The following is a 17,642-nucleotide window of genomic DNA, read 5'->3' on the forward strand; positions in this document are numbered from 1 at the left end:
TATGAGGTGAAATATCTTAAAAATTCTGCCTCAAACGTAGAAAGAGGAAAACAGGAATGTGTCCCTAACTTCACAAAGCAATCCTGCCTGCACCGCAGGAACCCTTGCACCATGGCACAAGGGTGCCTGTGTTGGCACTCAGCAGCACATAATGCACAAGAACAGGAATTTGCTCAATGTTTGTAAATATATTGCATTGCTGCCCTCTCCATTTGACGCTGTGCAGCACAGCAGTTTGTTTTGCAGTGTTGTGTTGCATCACATAATGATAATTCTGGGCCTTAATTGTAATGCATATGCAGTAACAAGAGTTTCCACACTTAACCAGGCCGTTCATAATGAATGTCTAGCACTGTAGGAAGTGGGTGAGCACAGCACAGTTTGTGCAGCACGGTCCATAGCACATAGTAAAGCACCAGGTCTGCATGAAGTGGTCCTTGGCACCAATGACACATCTGCCCTCGGTTCCTCCACCAGATCTCAAGTACTATTTTAGAATGAACATTGTCCTCTGGTCTGTGTGCCGTACAATGCAGGACACATTCAAAAAGGGAAACAATGAGGAGACATAAAAGCATTTTTCCTTGTTATGCCTGCCTCAGAGAGGCACAGGATTTTCGTTAAAATCTCTGTCTACCATTTTTGTAGTTTTGGATTTGTGTCAAAACTCATGGGTGGTTGCCTTGGGGTTCCTAGCACCATCCATGGAATGCCCCCTTAACACCAAGTAATGCAAGAGAGTGCATTGTGCTGCATTGTGTTACTTTGGGCTACCAACACAAATCATGATTGGCTTTGGATTGTAAATCCCACCAGTAGACCTAGTGTCAGTTCTAAGTTAAAAAAGTAAGGCAAATTCGAACCAAAGTCATTGTAAATCTAGGCCACTGTGTCTTCCTTAATGCTAGGTTTCAACTGCTGCTAGGGAAGAAAAGCCTGGTATAGGCTCCCTTTTACGCACATCCATTTGAGTGTCAGGCGTGATTCTATGTATGCTGCTACCTCACCCATGATGACAAGCTTTAGCACATGCTCTCACTCGATTAGTGCACTGCAAATTGTGCACATGCAGCTACGTCGAGGTGCACCAGAATGCTTTGTAATTTGATAGTGAGAACATGAACTTTTTGTCAAAATTCTGCATGCATTTTTAATCCCAGGGATAGAATAAGGGACTTGGGAGACTGTTTGTCTGCATCAATCAGCATTTCATGATAGAGCTTTTACATTTGCTCAATATTTCTTTTTAGTACTCTCTTGCATGACTGTGTTTATTCATATTTTGTAGACTCCTTCCTCGGTGTGCACTAAGAGCTGCTCTCCTGGGTTTAGGAAAGCTGTAATAGAAGGAGAGCCTGCCTGCTGCTTCTTGTGTGTCCAGTGCCCTCTAGGGGAGATCTCCAACCAAACTGGTAAGTGGATCAACAGCTTTGTCAAGTCTTCTTTCTTGACCCAAAAAGTGACAGTGACCAGATGCACGAGAAACATGCCTTTCCTCCCCAAATCTAAACAATGCTTATAGTTTTTGTAAAATTTGCTTGAATGAAAGGTTGATGTGTTAAGAGAAAGTAAAGGGGAAAAAGTTTGATATCTCTGGAAGTACACAAAATCATAAGACCATCCCTAATTACTGCCTAGCCATATCCTTTCCAGTATCCAACCATTGTTTCAGGTGGAACCAAAACCTGCATCTCTTACTATCCCCCCTCGCACCAAAGTCGCCAGTTACACATCATAGAGTCTTTCCACCCCAAAAAAGTGGGAAAGAGGACACTAATCCACTTCTTACATATTTCCCTCCTTGCCACCAACATCATGTAAAAAAGCAGTTTAGCATCATCCTTATTTATCTTGGCTACTTTATGCTGACATCCAAAGATGACTAATGACATGCATACCTTGGGGCTCCGAGGAAGTATTTCCTTGATTGCTGCACCTACTTCTTCCCAAAACATATGTAAATCATCTGCGGATTCCGCTCTGCATTTTCTGCAACTAACCATGATGTTCCGATCAAGTCTTGAGAGATTTTCTGGTGTCCAGAAGACTATGAATAGAAAACAAATGATTCAACCGTATTATACAAAAGTGTAACAGATAATTACCATAAATACTTTTGCCGTAACTCTGGCAAGCATTCTTTCCATAACTCTTCTGGGAGAGTAAATTCACCATCCACAATGTCCAGAATCGACCAATACGATCTGGCCACTTCTTTCTTCAAAACGGTTCCCTGCTGCATCAATTCCTCCAGACTTTTCGTACCTCCCACTTCCTTATTTAGAAGATTCACCCAACTTTTTATCTGAAGATATTTAAATTTAGACATATTACCCCTTGCCTCTCCATTCAAGTTTTCATATGACCTTATTTCTCCATTATAACAAAACTGTCCCCATTCCAATAATCCAGCTTCTCTCAGCGGGGTTGCCAAAGCATCTTTTGTCAATTGAGGTGAGCCAGGTGAGTCCCAAACAGGTGCATGTTAACTATAGTAGGATAGTTTTGTAATCCTCCTAATCGTATACCAAAGTTTTGCTAAATCCTGCAGCAACTTAAATCTGATTTTCTTGAAAAATTTGGGGTCTCCAAATTTGTCTAAAAAACTCTTCTGCTGTTCATACTTTTCCTCCATCATTACTGTCAAGATCTGCCCCACATCCGAGTACCCTGATTGATTAAAAAATTCCCTTGCGTTTAGCAGATAAAAAGCCCACGCGTAATATTGCAGATCCGGGACCGCCAATCTTCTCTTTCTCTTTTGTCCTTCTCAGCTTTTTCCAGGAAATACGAACTCCCTTCGAAGCCAGATAAAACTACTTATTTCTCCTTGGAGTTTCCTGAAACAGTATTGGTTATACATTAATGGAATTGAATTAAAAATAAATGTGAATTTGGGCACTATTACCATCTGAACTAAATTTACCCAAATTATAATAGTTAGGGGAAGATTGGCCCAGTTTCTCATTAATTGGTCCACTTCACTCATCACTTTTATAAAGTTTATATCAGCTAATTTACTTATATTCTGCGTTATGACTCCTAGGTACTTAAACTCCTGCTTTTTAACTATAGGGGTACTTGTAACCATATTCCATGCCATAACCTCTGTCTTTTGATTGTTGACGGCATAACCCGATATTTCCCCAAACTCCATCATTAATTCTTCAAGTGCTGGCATTGCCTGATTCACATTACATGTATATACCAATAAATTGTCTGCATATAGCAAAACTTTCCTACATAGCTTCCTACACATAAATGGGGGAATCCTCTGGTCCCTTCTAATACTGGTAGCCAATGGTTCAATACATAGATCCAACAAGAGTGGAGATAACGGGCACCCCTGTCCTGTTCCCCTTTCTATCTTAAAATGAAGGAGTAAAGGACCCAATAACCAAAATTCTAGCACACGGGTCATGATACATTTTTAATAATGTCTTTATAAACTGACTACCCAGTTTAAAGACCTCACAAACCTCATTTAAATAGGTCAAATTAATCCTATCAAACGCATTTGTAGCATCAACCATTACAACCGCAAGCGGGATTTGATACGTAGTGGCATAATCAATTGAACCTGTCAACTCGTGAGTCAATTCGCGCATGTATCTTCCCTTTAAAAATCCTTTCTGGTCTGTATGAATTAACCTTCCGACCCCCCCCCACCCCCAGCCTACCTGCCAACACTTTTGCAAAGACTTTATACTCACTGTTTAAAAGGGATATTGGACGGTATGCCTCACATTTTTAGGGGTCTTTACCTTGTTTTAGAATAATGGTGATAATAGCTTAATTCCAAGACAGGGGAAGCCTTTCATCCGCCTCTATTATATTATTGCACAATTTACACAGAAAGTCTGTAACACAACTTCCTAGGGTTTGGTATACCTCGACTGGTAAACCATCTGGTCCTGGGGCCCTACCAAGTTTACTGGACCGCATAGCTTGCTCTACTTCTAACCTCTTAATCGGTTCATTAAGCTTCTCAGTTTCCTCTTCCCTCAGGGCATGTAAATCCAATCCCCTCACCCACTGCTTCACCCTCCCCAGAGATAACTCAATTTCCTCTGCATATACATTTTTTAAATAATTATAAAAGCTTTCCTCCACTTCGAATTTCTACCACCCTATTTCTAACTATCTCAGATTTTATTTTCCAAGCTAAGATTTTACAGCCATTTTTGCAGTGTTCAAAATGTGTCACCCTATTTGCCTCGCACCTCAATCTAACCCTACTATCTATCACTGTTGCCAATTCCGCCGAGCCTCCTGAGCCAGTTTACATAGCTGCGCCACCTCGTCTTCCTCAAGATTCTGTAATACCAATATGTGTACTTCCGGACGATGGTGCAATTGTCTGTTGAAAATTGCACGTCCTGACAAAATGAACAGCATTGTTTGTACTGGCTGACCAGTCCAAAAATACACCCTTTCCACCTATTGATCTTTCAAGAAGTTCCACTGAAGAGCTTGTGGTTAACTGTATTGCTGTTGTTCCAACGCAGCCGATGTTATCGACCACCTGGGTCAAAGAAGAGATTCAGGATTACCTGGGGAGTTTGGTTAGGATTGTGCTTGGAAAGGTGATTAGATCTTGGGGAGGCTAATTAGTTTATGATGGTTGTTTACCATATTTATTTAAAAAGCTTTTACTTATAGGACAATTGTAACAGGCTGCAGGGCATTCTTTAAAAGAAGTCAGGACAGTGACAAGGAATATTTTGTTTGGAGGGTAATGAAAGGGATGAGGCTGAAGAGCTTTCATGATCCCTCTTTCTTCCTTATCCACTGGCTTTCTTATCCTGTTTCTTACATAATTTCCCACGTGGTCCGCAAGCCACCATTCTGAGTTGTGGGGATGCTGAATTTCCTTAGGATTAAACAAATCTTATCCCAAGGAATTATTAATCATTATTTTTTCAACTGTCTTATGGCCTCGTCCTCTATAAACGTACCCATGTACTGGATGAACCCTCACCCTCACACTGGAAGTGTTAAAAGTCCTCTTCCTCATCAGGGTTAACCTGCTTTTATAATACCTGCCACTCCGAACACTACATAGATTTTTGGCTAACTGTGCTCATTCATCTAAATACTTTTGCTTTCACATTTCCCCCTAGTTACCTTAAATGATCTGTCATCATCCTCAGATAACGGCCAAACACCTTATTCTTCTCAGTGTTTCCTCCTTTCAGATTCTTCAGAGTCTTTAATGCCCACTGCACTGCTCTTCATTTCCTGTTGTATACTTCTCCTTATCACCGCCACTGAATTTACTCAATCCCAATCCTATTCCTTCCTTTTTTAGATATCTCTTCTCACTTTCCCATCTTGATTTCTAAATAGCTAATTGTCTCATTATAGCTTTGCTCCTATTGCAAATTTATTGATATATATATATTTTTAAAGTAACCTGTTTCCCTCCGGCATCGTGTTGCTAGAACTGCAGAGGTGCAGGCGGGGAGGGAAGGAGAGCAAACTCTAAGAAGTGACTAAGACCTGCGAGCCAGGCAGCTGTATGCAGAAAGGAAAAAAAATCCAGAGCAGCATGCAAAGTTGCTTTGCTAAGTTTTCTGAACAGAAAAGATCAGAACTGCACCATGTGCACTTTGAAGTTCTGCAGTTCTGTTCTCGCACTGCGTTGGCGCTCTTGTGGCTGCCGCGCCTCAACGCAGGCACCCTTGCATCATAGTACCAGGTAGTACAAGGGTCTACGCATTGTACTCTGCATAGTTTTTCTGCAGGAAGGGATTCCTTCCTACACAAAATCGATGCTCCTTTAAGATTCTTTCCTCTTTTTATGTGTGTTGCAGAACGCAGAGGAAGAAAATGAGGAAAAATGAGAAAAAATGAAGACATTTCTCCTCCTTATGCCTACCAAACGGAGGTGCAGAATTTTGGTACAAATCCCTTTCTGCAATGTTTTCATCAAAACTAATAGGTGGTTACATAGGAATGCCCGGCACCACCTATGAAAGACCCCCTTGACTCACAGTAAAGCAGCGTATTGCACTGCATTGTTTTACTTTTGGTTGCAAACCAACACAAATCACGACTTGTGATTATTTAAAAAGCCCAGCAGAAAAATTTGCATTGTGTTGCATTAACCAAATAGAATAAATCTGATGCAAAATCTTTGTATATCTGGGCCTATACCCGGTAGTTCTTTCTAACTTAGTCTGTTCCTCAGGCCTCTCAAAATCCATGAAAACAACTCTAACATGTTCTGATATTGATGTGAAGCTACACGACAATATACTGTCTCAGTGTATATAACCTGTTTAATCAATTGTCACAATGAAGCTGGTGTCAATCAGGTTTGTGCACAGAACCCTCCTTCAAGTCTTCCAAAACGACACTCCCTCCTCGAGCATACTTGCCCACATCTGAGGAAATTAGCCTTTTAAACAAATACTTGCTTGCCATAGTTTTTTCCAAAATATTTTTTAAATAAATAAATACAGGATGTAAATGCAAATCACCCATAAATGTCTCAAGGCGCTGGATTGTAGGTACATGGAGATTAGGGGCCTCATTACGACCCTGGCGGTTTTAAGACCGCCAGAGCTGCAGTGGCGGTTGGACGCCCGTCAATGTGGTGGTCCTACAGCCACATTACGACTGTGGCAGTTGCGCCACGGTCGGACCGCCAGCACCACCAGTTTTCCTCCACAGAAGGGGATGGCGGTCCTAATCTGCCAGGGCAGCGCTGCAAGCAGCACTGTCCTGGGGATTATGATTCCCTTCTTCATCTGCAATTACATGGCGGTAGCCCCACCATTTAAAGGATGGCAGAGATGGGGTCCAGGGCCCCTGCTGGGCCAGTGGGCGGAAACACCATTTCCGCCCGCTGACCCAGCGGAAAACTCCTAATGTGGCCCACGAGAAGGCGGCTGCACTGGGGGTAACCTGACTGCAGGAGTTTGGCGGCCAGCCTTTCCATCTGCCCACTCATAATGAACCTCTAAGTGTTTTGCCACGAATCACAGGATGTTGAGCTGATGCCAAGACTTGAACCTGGTTCCCCCAACTCCAAAGTCGGCAGTTCTCGCCGTTACGACTTCCCTATAGCATTCTGTACTTTTTTGGAAAACAAGCAAAACTGGGGTTCTCTACTGAAAATAAAATGGACATATTCCAGCAGAAATGGGGGTGTCAAAGACATTTTTACATATTTCTGTTCAAATCCATTACATGGTGGATTAGAACAGACAAAATTTGCATTTGAAGGCGCACATGAATTTAGGGAGTTATTCTGTCACTGATAAAATGGCATCCCTTTGGAGCAAGGGAGGCTGGCTGGGGGCTTCTGATGGTGGAACCAGCTATGGGTCTCCTGTTGGAACCTCAGTAGCTTTTCCATCCTGTCTGAGGCAGCCAAACCACAACTATGCAGAATGTAACATCTGTCGACTTTCAGTGGCTGTTCCATTCCATCACGTCTAAATGAGACCAATAGCAGTTTTCTTATATTAGAACAGTGTGCATTGCTAGGGGAGAGTGAAGGCAGGATTAAGGAGATTTACAGCATCATTATCTGAATATTGTCACAGTTCTTACTTTGTGGTTATTTGCTAATATTTTCAATGCTCCCTCTATGTATATCTGTTCGTTTAAGTTACTGCTTAGACTATGCAAAGGTAGACAGAGAAATGTCAGCTTAAGACCTTCAGAAATGACAGCAATACAATGGTGTAAATCGTCTCAAAATGCACAATTTTAATGAGTTTCGCAGGGCAGAGTATTATCTGAAAGTCAGAAGGAAACAAAAGTAGCTAGGCCAAATAGGTCACAAGTCTCCATCAAATAATGTGGCCCCAATAAACCTAGATATGAACTTTCAATAAATGAGTACATCACATACTTCATATTAATATATAAGGCACTGAACATAGGGCCTTGATGTGCTAAATACGGGATGCTCAATATTGATTTCAACTTGCAACTAGTATTTGTGCAACTAGTAAAGAATTTTATGAACCAACCTATGTACTAATAGATCAGTTAATTCCTGTTGGAGAATCCATTATAATCTAAGTGCTTGCATGGATACAACAGATTGGTACATCTGGCCCTATAAACTACAAAAGCTAATAGACCAAAATATCATTACTTAATTAACTAGATGAGCACACATCTTTCTAAATGCCTTTTTAACTCTTTCTTACAGACTCTGCTGATTGCTTAATGTGCCCATGGGATCAGTGGCCCAATGCCCGACAGGATTCATGTACTCCGAAGAGCAGAGAGTATCTTTCCTATCAAGACACTCTTGCAGTCATATTGGCAGTCATTTGCATTTTCTGTTCACTGATTCCTTCTGCAATGTTGTGTCTCTTTGTCCATAATAGAAACACTCCAATTGTGAAGGCCAACAACCGTTCACTCAGCTTTCTTTTACTCTTGTCCCTCTCTTTGAGTTTTCTCTGCTCTTTGACTTTCATTGGATTTCCCACTCAGGAGAAATGCCTTCTCCGCCAGGTTGCCTTTGGTATAATTTTTGCTCTTTGTGTTTCCTGCATCTTTGCTAAGACCATCATGGTGGTCATTGCCTTCAATGCTACTAAACCCAACAGTAACCTAAGGAGATGGGTTGGACCACAATTATCTTATATGATCACCATTTGTGGCACACTTATTCAGGTTTTCATCTGTGCATCTTGGCTGAGTCTCTTCCCTCCTTTCTCACAAAATAATATACTCACGCATCCTGGAACAATAATCATTGAATGCAATGAGGGATCGCCTATTGCTTTCTGGTTCATGCTGGGCTATCTTGGGTTTCTGGCTACCGTTAGTTTCATAGTAGCCTTTTTAGCCAGAAAGCTCCCTGACAGCTTCAATGAGGCAAAATTCATCACCTTCAGCATGCTTGCTTTCCTTAGTGTGTGGCTCTCATTTATTCCAGCTTACCTTAGCACTAAGGGGAAGTACATGGTGGCCATGGAAATTTTTGCTATCCTGTCTTCAAGTTCTGCCCTGCTTTTCTGTATATTTTTACCAAAATGCTACATAATCTTACTAAAGCCGGAAATGAACACTAAGGAATATCTCATGGGCAGAGAAAAAGGACAGAGCAATAAAGATAACATGTCTTAAATGTCTTCTCTTTACTACTTTGCAATGTATTCCTCAGCTTTCCTTTCGTAATCATTATTTGTATTGTTGTGTTTGTATGGATTCCAGTGTAGTGATGTATTGTTGTAATATCTTCAGAAAGCCATTGTTTCTCGTCTGTGTTATATTAGAGTTAAAACTAGTGACCAAACAAGATTTGGATATCAAATTTGAAAGAAAAAAAAAAACAGATATGAATGCTTGAAAAGCATATGTATACAAAACACTTAACAAAGGTTTGATGCACAATGTACATAAAAAGTATCACAATTGATATAAAAGTCTATCTTGGTTCATACCTGTCAATAACAAACAAGCCCATTGCTAGAATAAGCACCAGCTTTTGCTTGGTTCAAGAACAGCAATACATAGAGCAGGATTCTGCAATGAGTATCTCATATGCCACACGTAGATAGGCCAGCAATCTATAAGTGGTCCTCCCGTGTGCAGCACGGTTTACTCAATTAGAACATTTTGCTTGGTTGCACTAATATATGTATATCAAACATTGAGAGCGTGTATTCAACATGAAACACTTAGACTGATATATGGAATGAAAAATTGACAGAATTTCCATAATCTATTTAAAGCTGATATTTGAGTGAAAGATGATGTGGTAATGCAGATATTTATTATTAATTTCTTAACCTTGGTGCCAGTGGCATTGCATGGCTGTTACGCATTACCAGTGGAGAGGGCATTCAAAAGTGACTAAGCCATTTGTACATTACCGCTGGCAGTCCCGTCTGATGCACTGAATTGATTACGCCTGGTATTCTTCCCTGGGGTGGCCACAAAAGTAATCTTGCTTGACGTGCTTATGATTACAACACTACTAATAGACCTCAGGATGATTTTTATTGAACATAGGTAACTTAATGCAAAAAAGGTTGAAGACCCGTGACAATATGTTAAATATTGTCTATTTTGAAAATGTCATAATTAATTATACATGTTTAAGAAAACACAGCCTAATATTTGAAAATAAAAACAGGTTTAAAGAAGTATACGTGTAATAAACAAAATGTTAGAGTTGAAAAGGACCTATGTAACACCTTTGACCACACAATAATCTCCAAGTTAACATCATCCTAGAACACCTTTCACATTACCAATTTAGCCTCCTTTTGTTAAATTAATTTTATTTAGATTGAATGTTGCCCTATTACTGTATGTCATCACTGCATTTTTGTTGGTGGTTCTTGTACAACAACAGGATTTTGTAATGATGCAGTGTGCAAGACTTTGGTGTATGGTTTAGCATGTCTGCTTCCAAGGGACACTAGCTCAGACCATTTCACTGCCTGGTAAAAAAAATACTGATTACACTTGTGTGCATCCCACCACACAGCACCACTTGCATGATAACACACCACATTGAACACAAGCTCAGCATACTGCATTGCATACTAAGAACACTAACACACTAATTGTAGTGCTCTTTAAGAACTATAACTATACTGCACACCATCCCACTGTATTGAATTACCAAAACATAAATACAACAATGTTCTGTGTCCTTTGGACACCATCCCATCACACTTCAAGGCACCTTCTAAAATGTTGGCATGTATGGTGGAGGTTCACCAGAGTGGTCCAGATTGAAGTAACACATCTATTATCACCTGCTGGGGTGCTGGCTTTGGTTTAGACAGAAGCTGGCATGCCATTTGTAGTTCTCAGAAATGGTCATCAACAAACAGCAGAAAGTGACATGTGACATGAGCAACCAAAAATGCCAGAGGCTACCCTTGAACCACTGATGAGGAAATTAACAGAGATCAAATGTTCTATTGGTTCTCTGGATTTAAGCATAGGGTAGAACAACAAACAACAGCTAGTCAGTTAGAATGGATACGGCTGCTTTCAACAACAAGCCCATTGTGACCTGCAGTAGACTGGCATCTGCAGTTGATAAACATGCAGCGTTACCTGAAAGGGAAGGGGGACTGTAGCACCTGAGGAGGTAAAATCTAAATTTGTAAGACTGGAATAGGAGGGAAAACGCTTGCTCTTATGGATACTTGAGAAAATGAAAAGAAAAGACGTGCTGTTTTTCTGAATACCTTAATCCCTGTGTTCACAGTGTTGACTTTCAGGCCACTTCTGGAGTTTTAGAGAGGGCAAGGGATGCCATGAAACAATAGAGAGCCTCTCACAATATTGCATGCTGTTTTCAGATATTTAAAGGGCTTTTGAAAGCCTCCTGGTTTAGTTATTATCATAAAAATCGTCCCACAAACAACCCTGCCAACAAACATTTTGTGGTCTACAGTTCTCAAAGTATGCAGCATTTACCCATGGCTCTGCCAAGACAAACACTTTGCTCAGAAGTGGCGGATATTTTTCAGAATAAAAATGTCTTTCATTTTATCATCATTCACCCTGACAGAGGAATGTAAAGGTAGGCTGGATCAAGATGTTCACCATTTTAATTCTTCTTCAGATTTTGGATTTATTACAGAGGAGGAGGTGTTATCTAAAATTATTATAATGAAGTTGAACTCTCCTCTCGACCCCCCTCCTTCAAATAATTTTAAAGAGCTGGCCCCATTTTCATCTCCTTTTATAACTATTACGTGTAATAACTCCTTACAAAGGGGTGTGGTACCTGCCTTTTGTAAATCAGCAGTACTTACTCCTCTCTTAAAAAAGGAAACTCTATGCCCTAGCATTTCCTCTAATTATCAACCTATTTCTCTTCTTCCATTTTTTGCAAAGATCTTAGAGAGCTGAGCAAATACAGAGCAAGCTTGCTACAGTCAGGAATTTTAGGAGAAAGGTGTACTTAAGCACAGATCCTGCTTCAGCACTGAAACTGTACTTACAACGGCTACCAAGGACATCCGTATGATCTTAGATGGAGAAAGTAGGGCAACACTCTTCCTCCTTCACTTGTCAGTGGCCTTCAGTACAATTTCTCTTGCTATTTTAGTGAAAGGGTTACTTGCTATTGCCTGAGGGACAAGCCATTCAGGTGGTTTGAATCCTTTCTTGAAATTGAACTCGGGCAGTCCAGGTGGCAACTGTTCACTCAAATTTTAAAGCTGTAGCCTGTGGTTTCATGGGTGTCTGCTTTCAGTCTCACTCTTTTTAATATGTATGTTGCTCATCTGGCAGATTTGATTGCCTCTTTTGGCTTTCAATTTTATGGCTTTTTGGATGATACCCAAACAGTCATCCGCATGGAGGGCAATATTTCCCAACTCCAGAAGACGTTCAAAAGCTGTTTGATCAAGGTAGCTTCCTGGATGAATGCCAATTCTCTCCAAGTAACTCAGATAAAACTGAAGTTTTTTATATTTGGTAATCCCTCGCTCTGGACCTCTGTGTTGTGGCTTTAATTCTTAGGAGAATTTGCGGAACCAGCATTATCTGCCTGCAATCTGGGCATGCGATTTGATAGCAAATACTCATTTGAGTGTAATATCAATAAGTTAATGTATATGTGCGTCCTGCTAATGAAACATCTACAGACCATCTGCCCTTTTATTCATCAACATTCGAGACAGTTGTTGGTGCAAGCCCCGATTTTAAGCAGACTAGACTGTTACAATGTTCGCTATGTTGGTGTAGGAGGCTGGCCTGGTTTGCAGAAGGTACCACAGGTACTTACACCTTATACCAGCTCCAGTTATCCCTTATCGGTGAAATGTAGTCAGTGTCTAGAAGCCAGGCTGTCTAGAGGTAGCTGTAGGCAGAGCAGCCAATGCTGAACTAGGAGACATGCAAAGCTCTTGCAATACCACTGTAGTCACACAGTACTCACACACATGAAAGACAATACTCAGTGTTACAAAAATAAAGGTACTTTACTTTAGTGACACAATGCTGCAAAATACTTTGGAGACTATACTCCCTTAGGAGTAAGTTCCACAATATTTACACTAGTGACCAAAAACAGGTAAGTACACAGTACAGTACAGTGCAAATAGTGAAAATCAGAATATGTTGTAATGGGCATAGGGGGAACACAAACCATATCATATTAAAATAGTGGAATGTGAAGGTCGGTTTCCCGCCTAGGCAAGTGTAGTGTGTAGAGGGACGCTGGGAGTGTAAGAAAACACCAAAGGTAAGTAATAGACCCCACCCCAGAGCCCAGGAAAGAAGGAGTAAAACACACTAGAATTCATTATGGAAGATACTGCAAGAACCAGAAGAGACTGCAAGACACCAATGATGGATTCCTGGACCAGAAGACCTGTGGAAGAAAGGGACCCAAGTCCAAGAAGCACTGAAGAGTCAAGGGAGAACAGGAGCCCCTGCTGACCCGGATGAAGGTGCAAAAGAAAAACCACTGGTGAGAAAATAGAGTTAGTATTGCACCAAAGAACACAGATGCGGGTTCCTGGTTGGTGTAGAAGATGTCCCATGCTGGATGGATGAATGAGGTCTGGTTTGCGTCATTGGATTCCGTCAGCAAGCCTTGGCAGACGCAAAGCTCGCGTAGCGGAAAATGGCTCTGCCCAGGACCAGGAGGGACCTGGTGGCCTGTACTCAGGAAGGGAAGACAGAGGGGGCTCTCAGCAACTCAGAGAGCCCTCATAAGACCAGGCAGCATGCACAGGAGTCCCACAGCCCAGGGACAAAGGAGCTGCAAATGGAGGCCCACGCAGCGTGACACAAAGGATTCCCACGCCGCCGGAGAACCACTCAGGACACTGGGCATCACAGGATGGGGTGCTGGGGGGCCTAAGCTGTGCCGTGCATGAAGAACTTCTTGGAGGGTCACACACAAGCCTTAGCAAGTGCTAGTCACGCGGTGCACGGGGGTGCTGTCTTGCGTGGGGAGGCAAGCTCTTACCTCCACCAAAGTTAGACAACTGGACGTTGGGACTGTCGGAGTCACTTTAGTCCACCACCCGTGTTGCTTGATCCACGCCTGTCATCTGGAGAGGGAACCCAAGCCACCATTCGTTGCTGCAGAGAGGTGCCCGCTGAAGCAGGGAAGTGCCTCCGTCACTCCATAGGAGATTCCTTAGGTTCTTCTGGGGCAGGCTGAAGACAGGCAGTCCTCGGAGGATGCACAACCTGGAAACTGTTGCAGTTGCTGGCAGGAGCTGAAGATACAATGTTGCAGAAGTCATCTTAGCTTCTTAGTTGCAGTTTTGTAGAGTTCCTGGAGCAGTCAACGGTTGATCCATTGGTAGAAGATGAAGTGAAGGATGCAGAGGATTCCTGCTGGAGTCTTGCAAACTGAATCTGAAGAAACACCGAGAGGAGAGACCCTAGGTAGCCCTGAGAGGGGGATTGGACACCTAACCAGGTAAGCACCTATCAGGAGGGGTCTCTGACGTCACCTGGTGGCACTCAGATGCTCCCAGAGTGCCCAACGACCTTGGAATCCAAGATGGTAAAACCAAGGGATACTCTGGAGGAGCTCTGGGCACCACCCCTGCGGTGGTGATGGACAGGGGAGTGGTCACTCCCCTTTCCTTTGTCTAGTTTCGCACCAGAGCAGGGACTGGGGTTCGCTGAACTGGTGTAGACTGGAGGGCACCATCTGTGCCCTTCAAAGCATTTCCTGAGGCTCTAGGAGGATACCCCTCCCATGCCTGTAACACCTATTTCCAAAGGGAGAAGGTGTAACACCCCTCTCCTAAAGGAAATGCATTGTTCTGCCTTCCTGGGATTGAGCTGCTGTCTGTGAGGTGGCATCAGCTAGGGCTGCATTGAGAACCTCAGAACCTCAGAAAGCTGGCAGTACTGGGCGTCAACTGTGGAGCCCCCAGAGTGCATGGGATTGTGCAGCCAATACTGGAATCAGTATTGGGGTACAATTCCCAGTTGTTAGACACCTTACTTGGCCATTTCGGAGTTACCATTGTGAAGCTGGACATAGGTATTGACCTATGTCCAGTGCACGCGTAAAATGGCGTCCCCGCACTCACGAAGTCCGGTAAAATGGGCCTGGATGATGTGGGGCACTCACACATAGGTACTTTGCACCCAGCCTTCAGGGTTGGAAGGCCTGACATATAGGCGACTTATAAGTGACCTGGTGCAGTGAAAATGACTGTGAAAGGGTGCATGCACCATTTCACACAGGCTGCAATGGCAGTCCTATAGAAGCCTTTGCATGGCTTCCCTATGGGTGGCAAAAGAAACGCTGCAGCCCATATGGATCCCCTGGAGGCCCAATGCCCTGGGTACCTACGTACCATATACTAGGAACTTATAAGGGGGGACCAGTATGTCAATTTGGAGTGAAATACTGAGTCACCAGCATGTAGTGACAAATTTAGAAAGAGAGAGAGCATGAGCACTGAGGTCCTGATTAGCAGGATCCCAGTGACACAGTCAGAAACACACTGACATCAGTCAGAAATTGGGGGTGGCATGCCAAAAAGAGGGTACTTTCCTACAATTGGACTTCCAGATTACCTTATAAATGGTTACAACATATACAGAATGTGGTAGTTAAGTTGATTTTTGGGAGACTCCCTGTTCGTATGAGAAGCTGGTTCCACGCCCTATTTATGGTTCATAAGGCCCTTTACCCAGTAACATGCTCTTCGTATGTATCTGATATGTTGAAAAAATATATACCTCCCTGGCTGCATCCCTCAACCTCTACCTGTCTGATCATGGTACCTAAATATCGGACAGCAAGCCTGGGAGGACGGGCTTTTTCTGTGGCTACAGCTCAGGTGTGGAACAGACTGCCTCCCTTGTTTCGCCTAGAGCTAAATATCTTAACATTTTGCAGGGCTCAATAAATCCATTGGTTTACATAGGCTGTGCTTGGAGCCATTAGGTATGCAAGCTACTATATAGAGTGTATTAGATTGCTAGAGCCAAGACACCCTAGGGTAATTAACACCTTATACAACAAATAAATAAATAAATACAATACCAGCATACTAGTCCGGTCCTTACCACAGTGAAGAAACATAATCCCTACCTCCACGGTATGCACAAAATCTTTATATCTTCTGATTCCTCTGCTGATGCCAAAGGCAAGATCAAAAGTTTCCTTGCTTTGACACCTATCCTGAAAAAATGGTACATTCATTTTGCCTTACTTGACCAATCATAAATGCTGATCACCAATCATGGCCAATCCAGGGAGGTTGATGACCCTGATGCACTATAGTATTGAATTATCTGCAATAGATGTGTGTGTCACCTCTGCTCCAGCAACACAGTCTATTGTCTTTCCATAGAATGATGGTGCTAGGTTGGAAAAAGTCATTCAACAATGGACACACATTGAAAGGTGCAAGTACAAATCTCGGCCAGCTAACAAGGGCAAGTCCAAATCGCCCATGAAAAGTGGCTCAGGCATTACTGTATTACTCTGCCCACAGGTTGATGGTTCTGTGATACAATGATGGGAGACACCTGAACTGCCTCATGAAAATTGAAAAGGGTGCTGAAATTCCTCACAAATATATCTGTAATGTTGAGTGTGTTTTACTTGTTAGGGTGCGCCTATATTACAGGAATACCTGTCCCAAAGGAATCTTAACATATGTTCCAATGTATAGTCTTAGGGGTGAGCAAGTGGGCCATAGCATCTGGGGGAATACAGCCAACCACCATGTGATAGTCAGACGTCCTGCTCAAAAATTCGCAGTGAATTAAATTTGGACCACAGTCGTGAGGACGCATATTTGTTAGGAGCAGTGATGACCATAGAACTTTCTGTGTGGGTGTGCCCCACATTTGCCCCTCGTCTACTTCATTTGTCCTAATTTTGACATTCTAATGGTATGCGATTAGTTATTATCTCCAGCCCTCCCTTTGGTTTGGCTTTTCACATTTATGGTTCTGCGGCAGGCAGAACTGTTGACTTCGCTACCCCATGGCTCATGTGTATGAAGCCCTTCTGATACACAGCGCGGCTGGAGTTACAATCGGACCCTGAAAAATAACTACTCCTATTTTTTCCAGTCTTGCTAATTACCCGTAACTCCACCTCACCAGGTGAGCAGCACAAGGCAAAATTGAACCAACCCTATGGGCTCTGTTTCTATTTTTCTCAATTGTCTGAGGTTCTCTCAGTAAACTACTATCACCACCTAGACTAGACTCCTAATACTGTCTCTCAATGTCAGACTTTAAATGTGCTGTCTCTCCTGGTTTTCAAAAACCCAGTTATAGTTTCAAATCAGGGTGTCAAAGGCCTGGGTTGGCCCAATAAGTAGCTTTGTCTTTGCCAAGCACAAGGTACAGGATCTGTTGTTACTGATGGACTCCATAAGTACACCAACAAATGAGTAAAGAGATTACTGCGGACATGATTTAGAGTTTTGTAGAAAGCCAGCTGTCTGTCAGTTTGGTGGAGGTGATAACCTCTGCCATCATGTGTGGACTGCTTTCTACCATTTTAGAGATCCTCACCAATCATATAGAGAGCTCTGAAAGTTTGCTGAGTGGTTGCTATGCTTCATGTAACTGCTCAGCAAACATTTTTTGTTTTTCAAAAACTAACTCTCAAACTTTTTTTAATTTTTTTATGAAAAACAAAATATTCATTTCCCTGTCACCTGCTGGAGTTTTTACCTGTGTTGTGG

General features: G+C 42.4%; 1 protein-coding gene across 1 annotated transcript in view; it reads left to right on the forward strand.

Annotated features, from left to right (window-relative positions):
- Positions 1 to 9,102, forward strand: part of LOC138267210 (extracellular calcium-sensing receptor-like) — a 31,012-nt gene extending 21,910 nt beyond the window's left edge. The window contains exons 5-6 of the mRNA XM_069216064.1: positions 1,289 to 1,412; positions 8,174 to 9,102. Coding sequence (XP_069072165.1) covers positions 1,289 to 1,412; positions 8,174 to 9,102 — 1,053 coding nt within the window. The remainder of the gene's footprint in view (positions 1 to 1,288; positions 1,413 to 8,173) is intronic.
- Positions 9,103 to 17,642: the final 8,540 nt, after the last annotated feature.

Source organism: Pleurodeles waltl, chromosome 12 (genome assembly GCF_031143425.1).
Source record: "Pleurodeles waltl isolate 20211129_DDA chromosome 12, aPleWal1.hap1.20221129, whole genome shotgun sequence".
NCBI lineage: Eukaryota > Metazoa > Chordata > Amphibia > Caudata > Salamandridae > Pleurodeles > Pleurodeles waltl.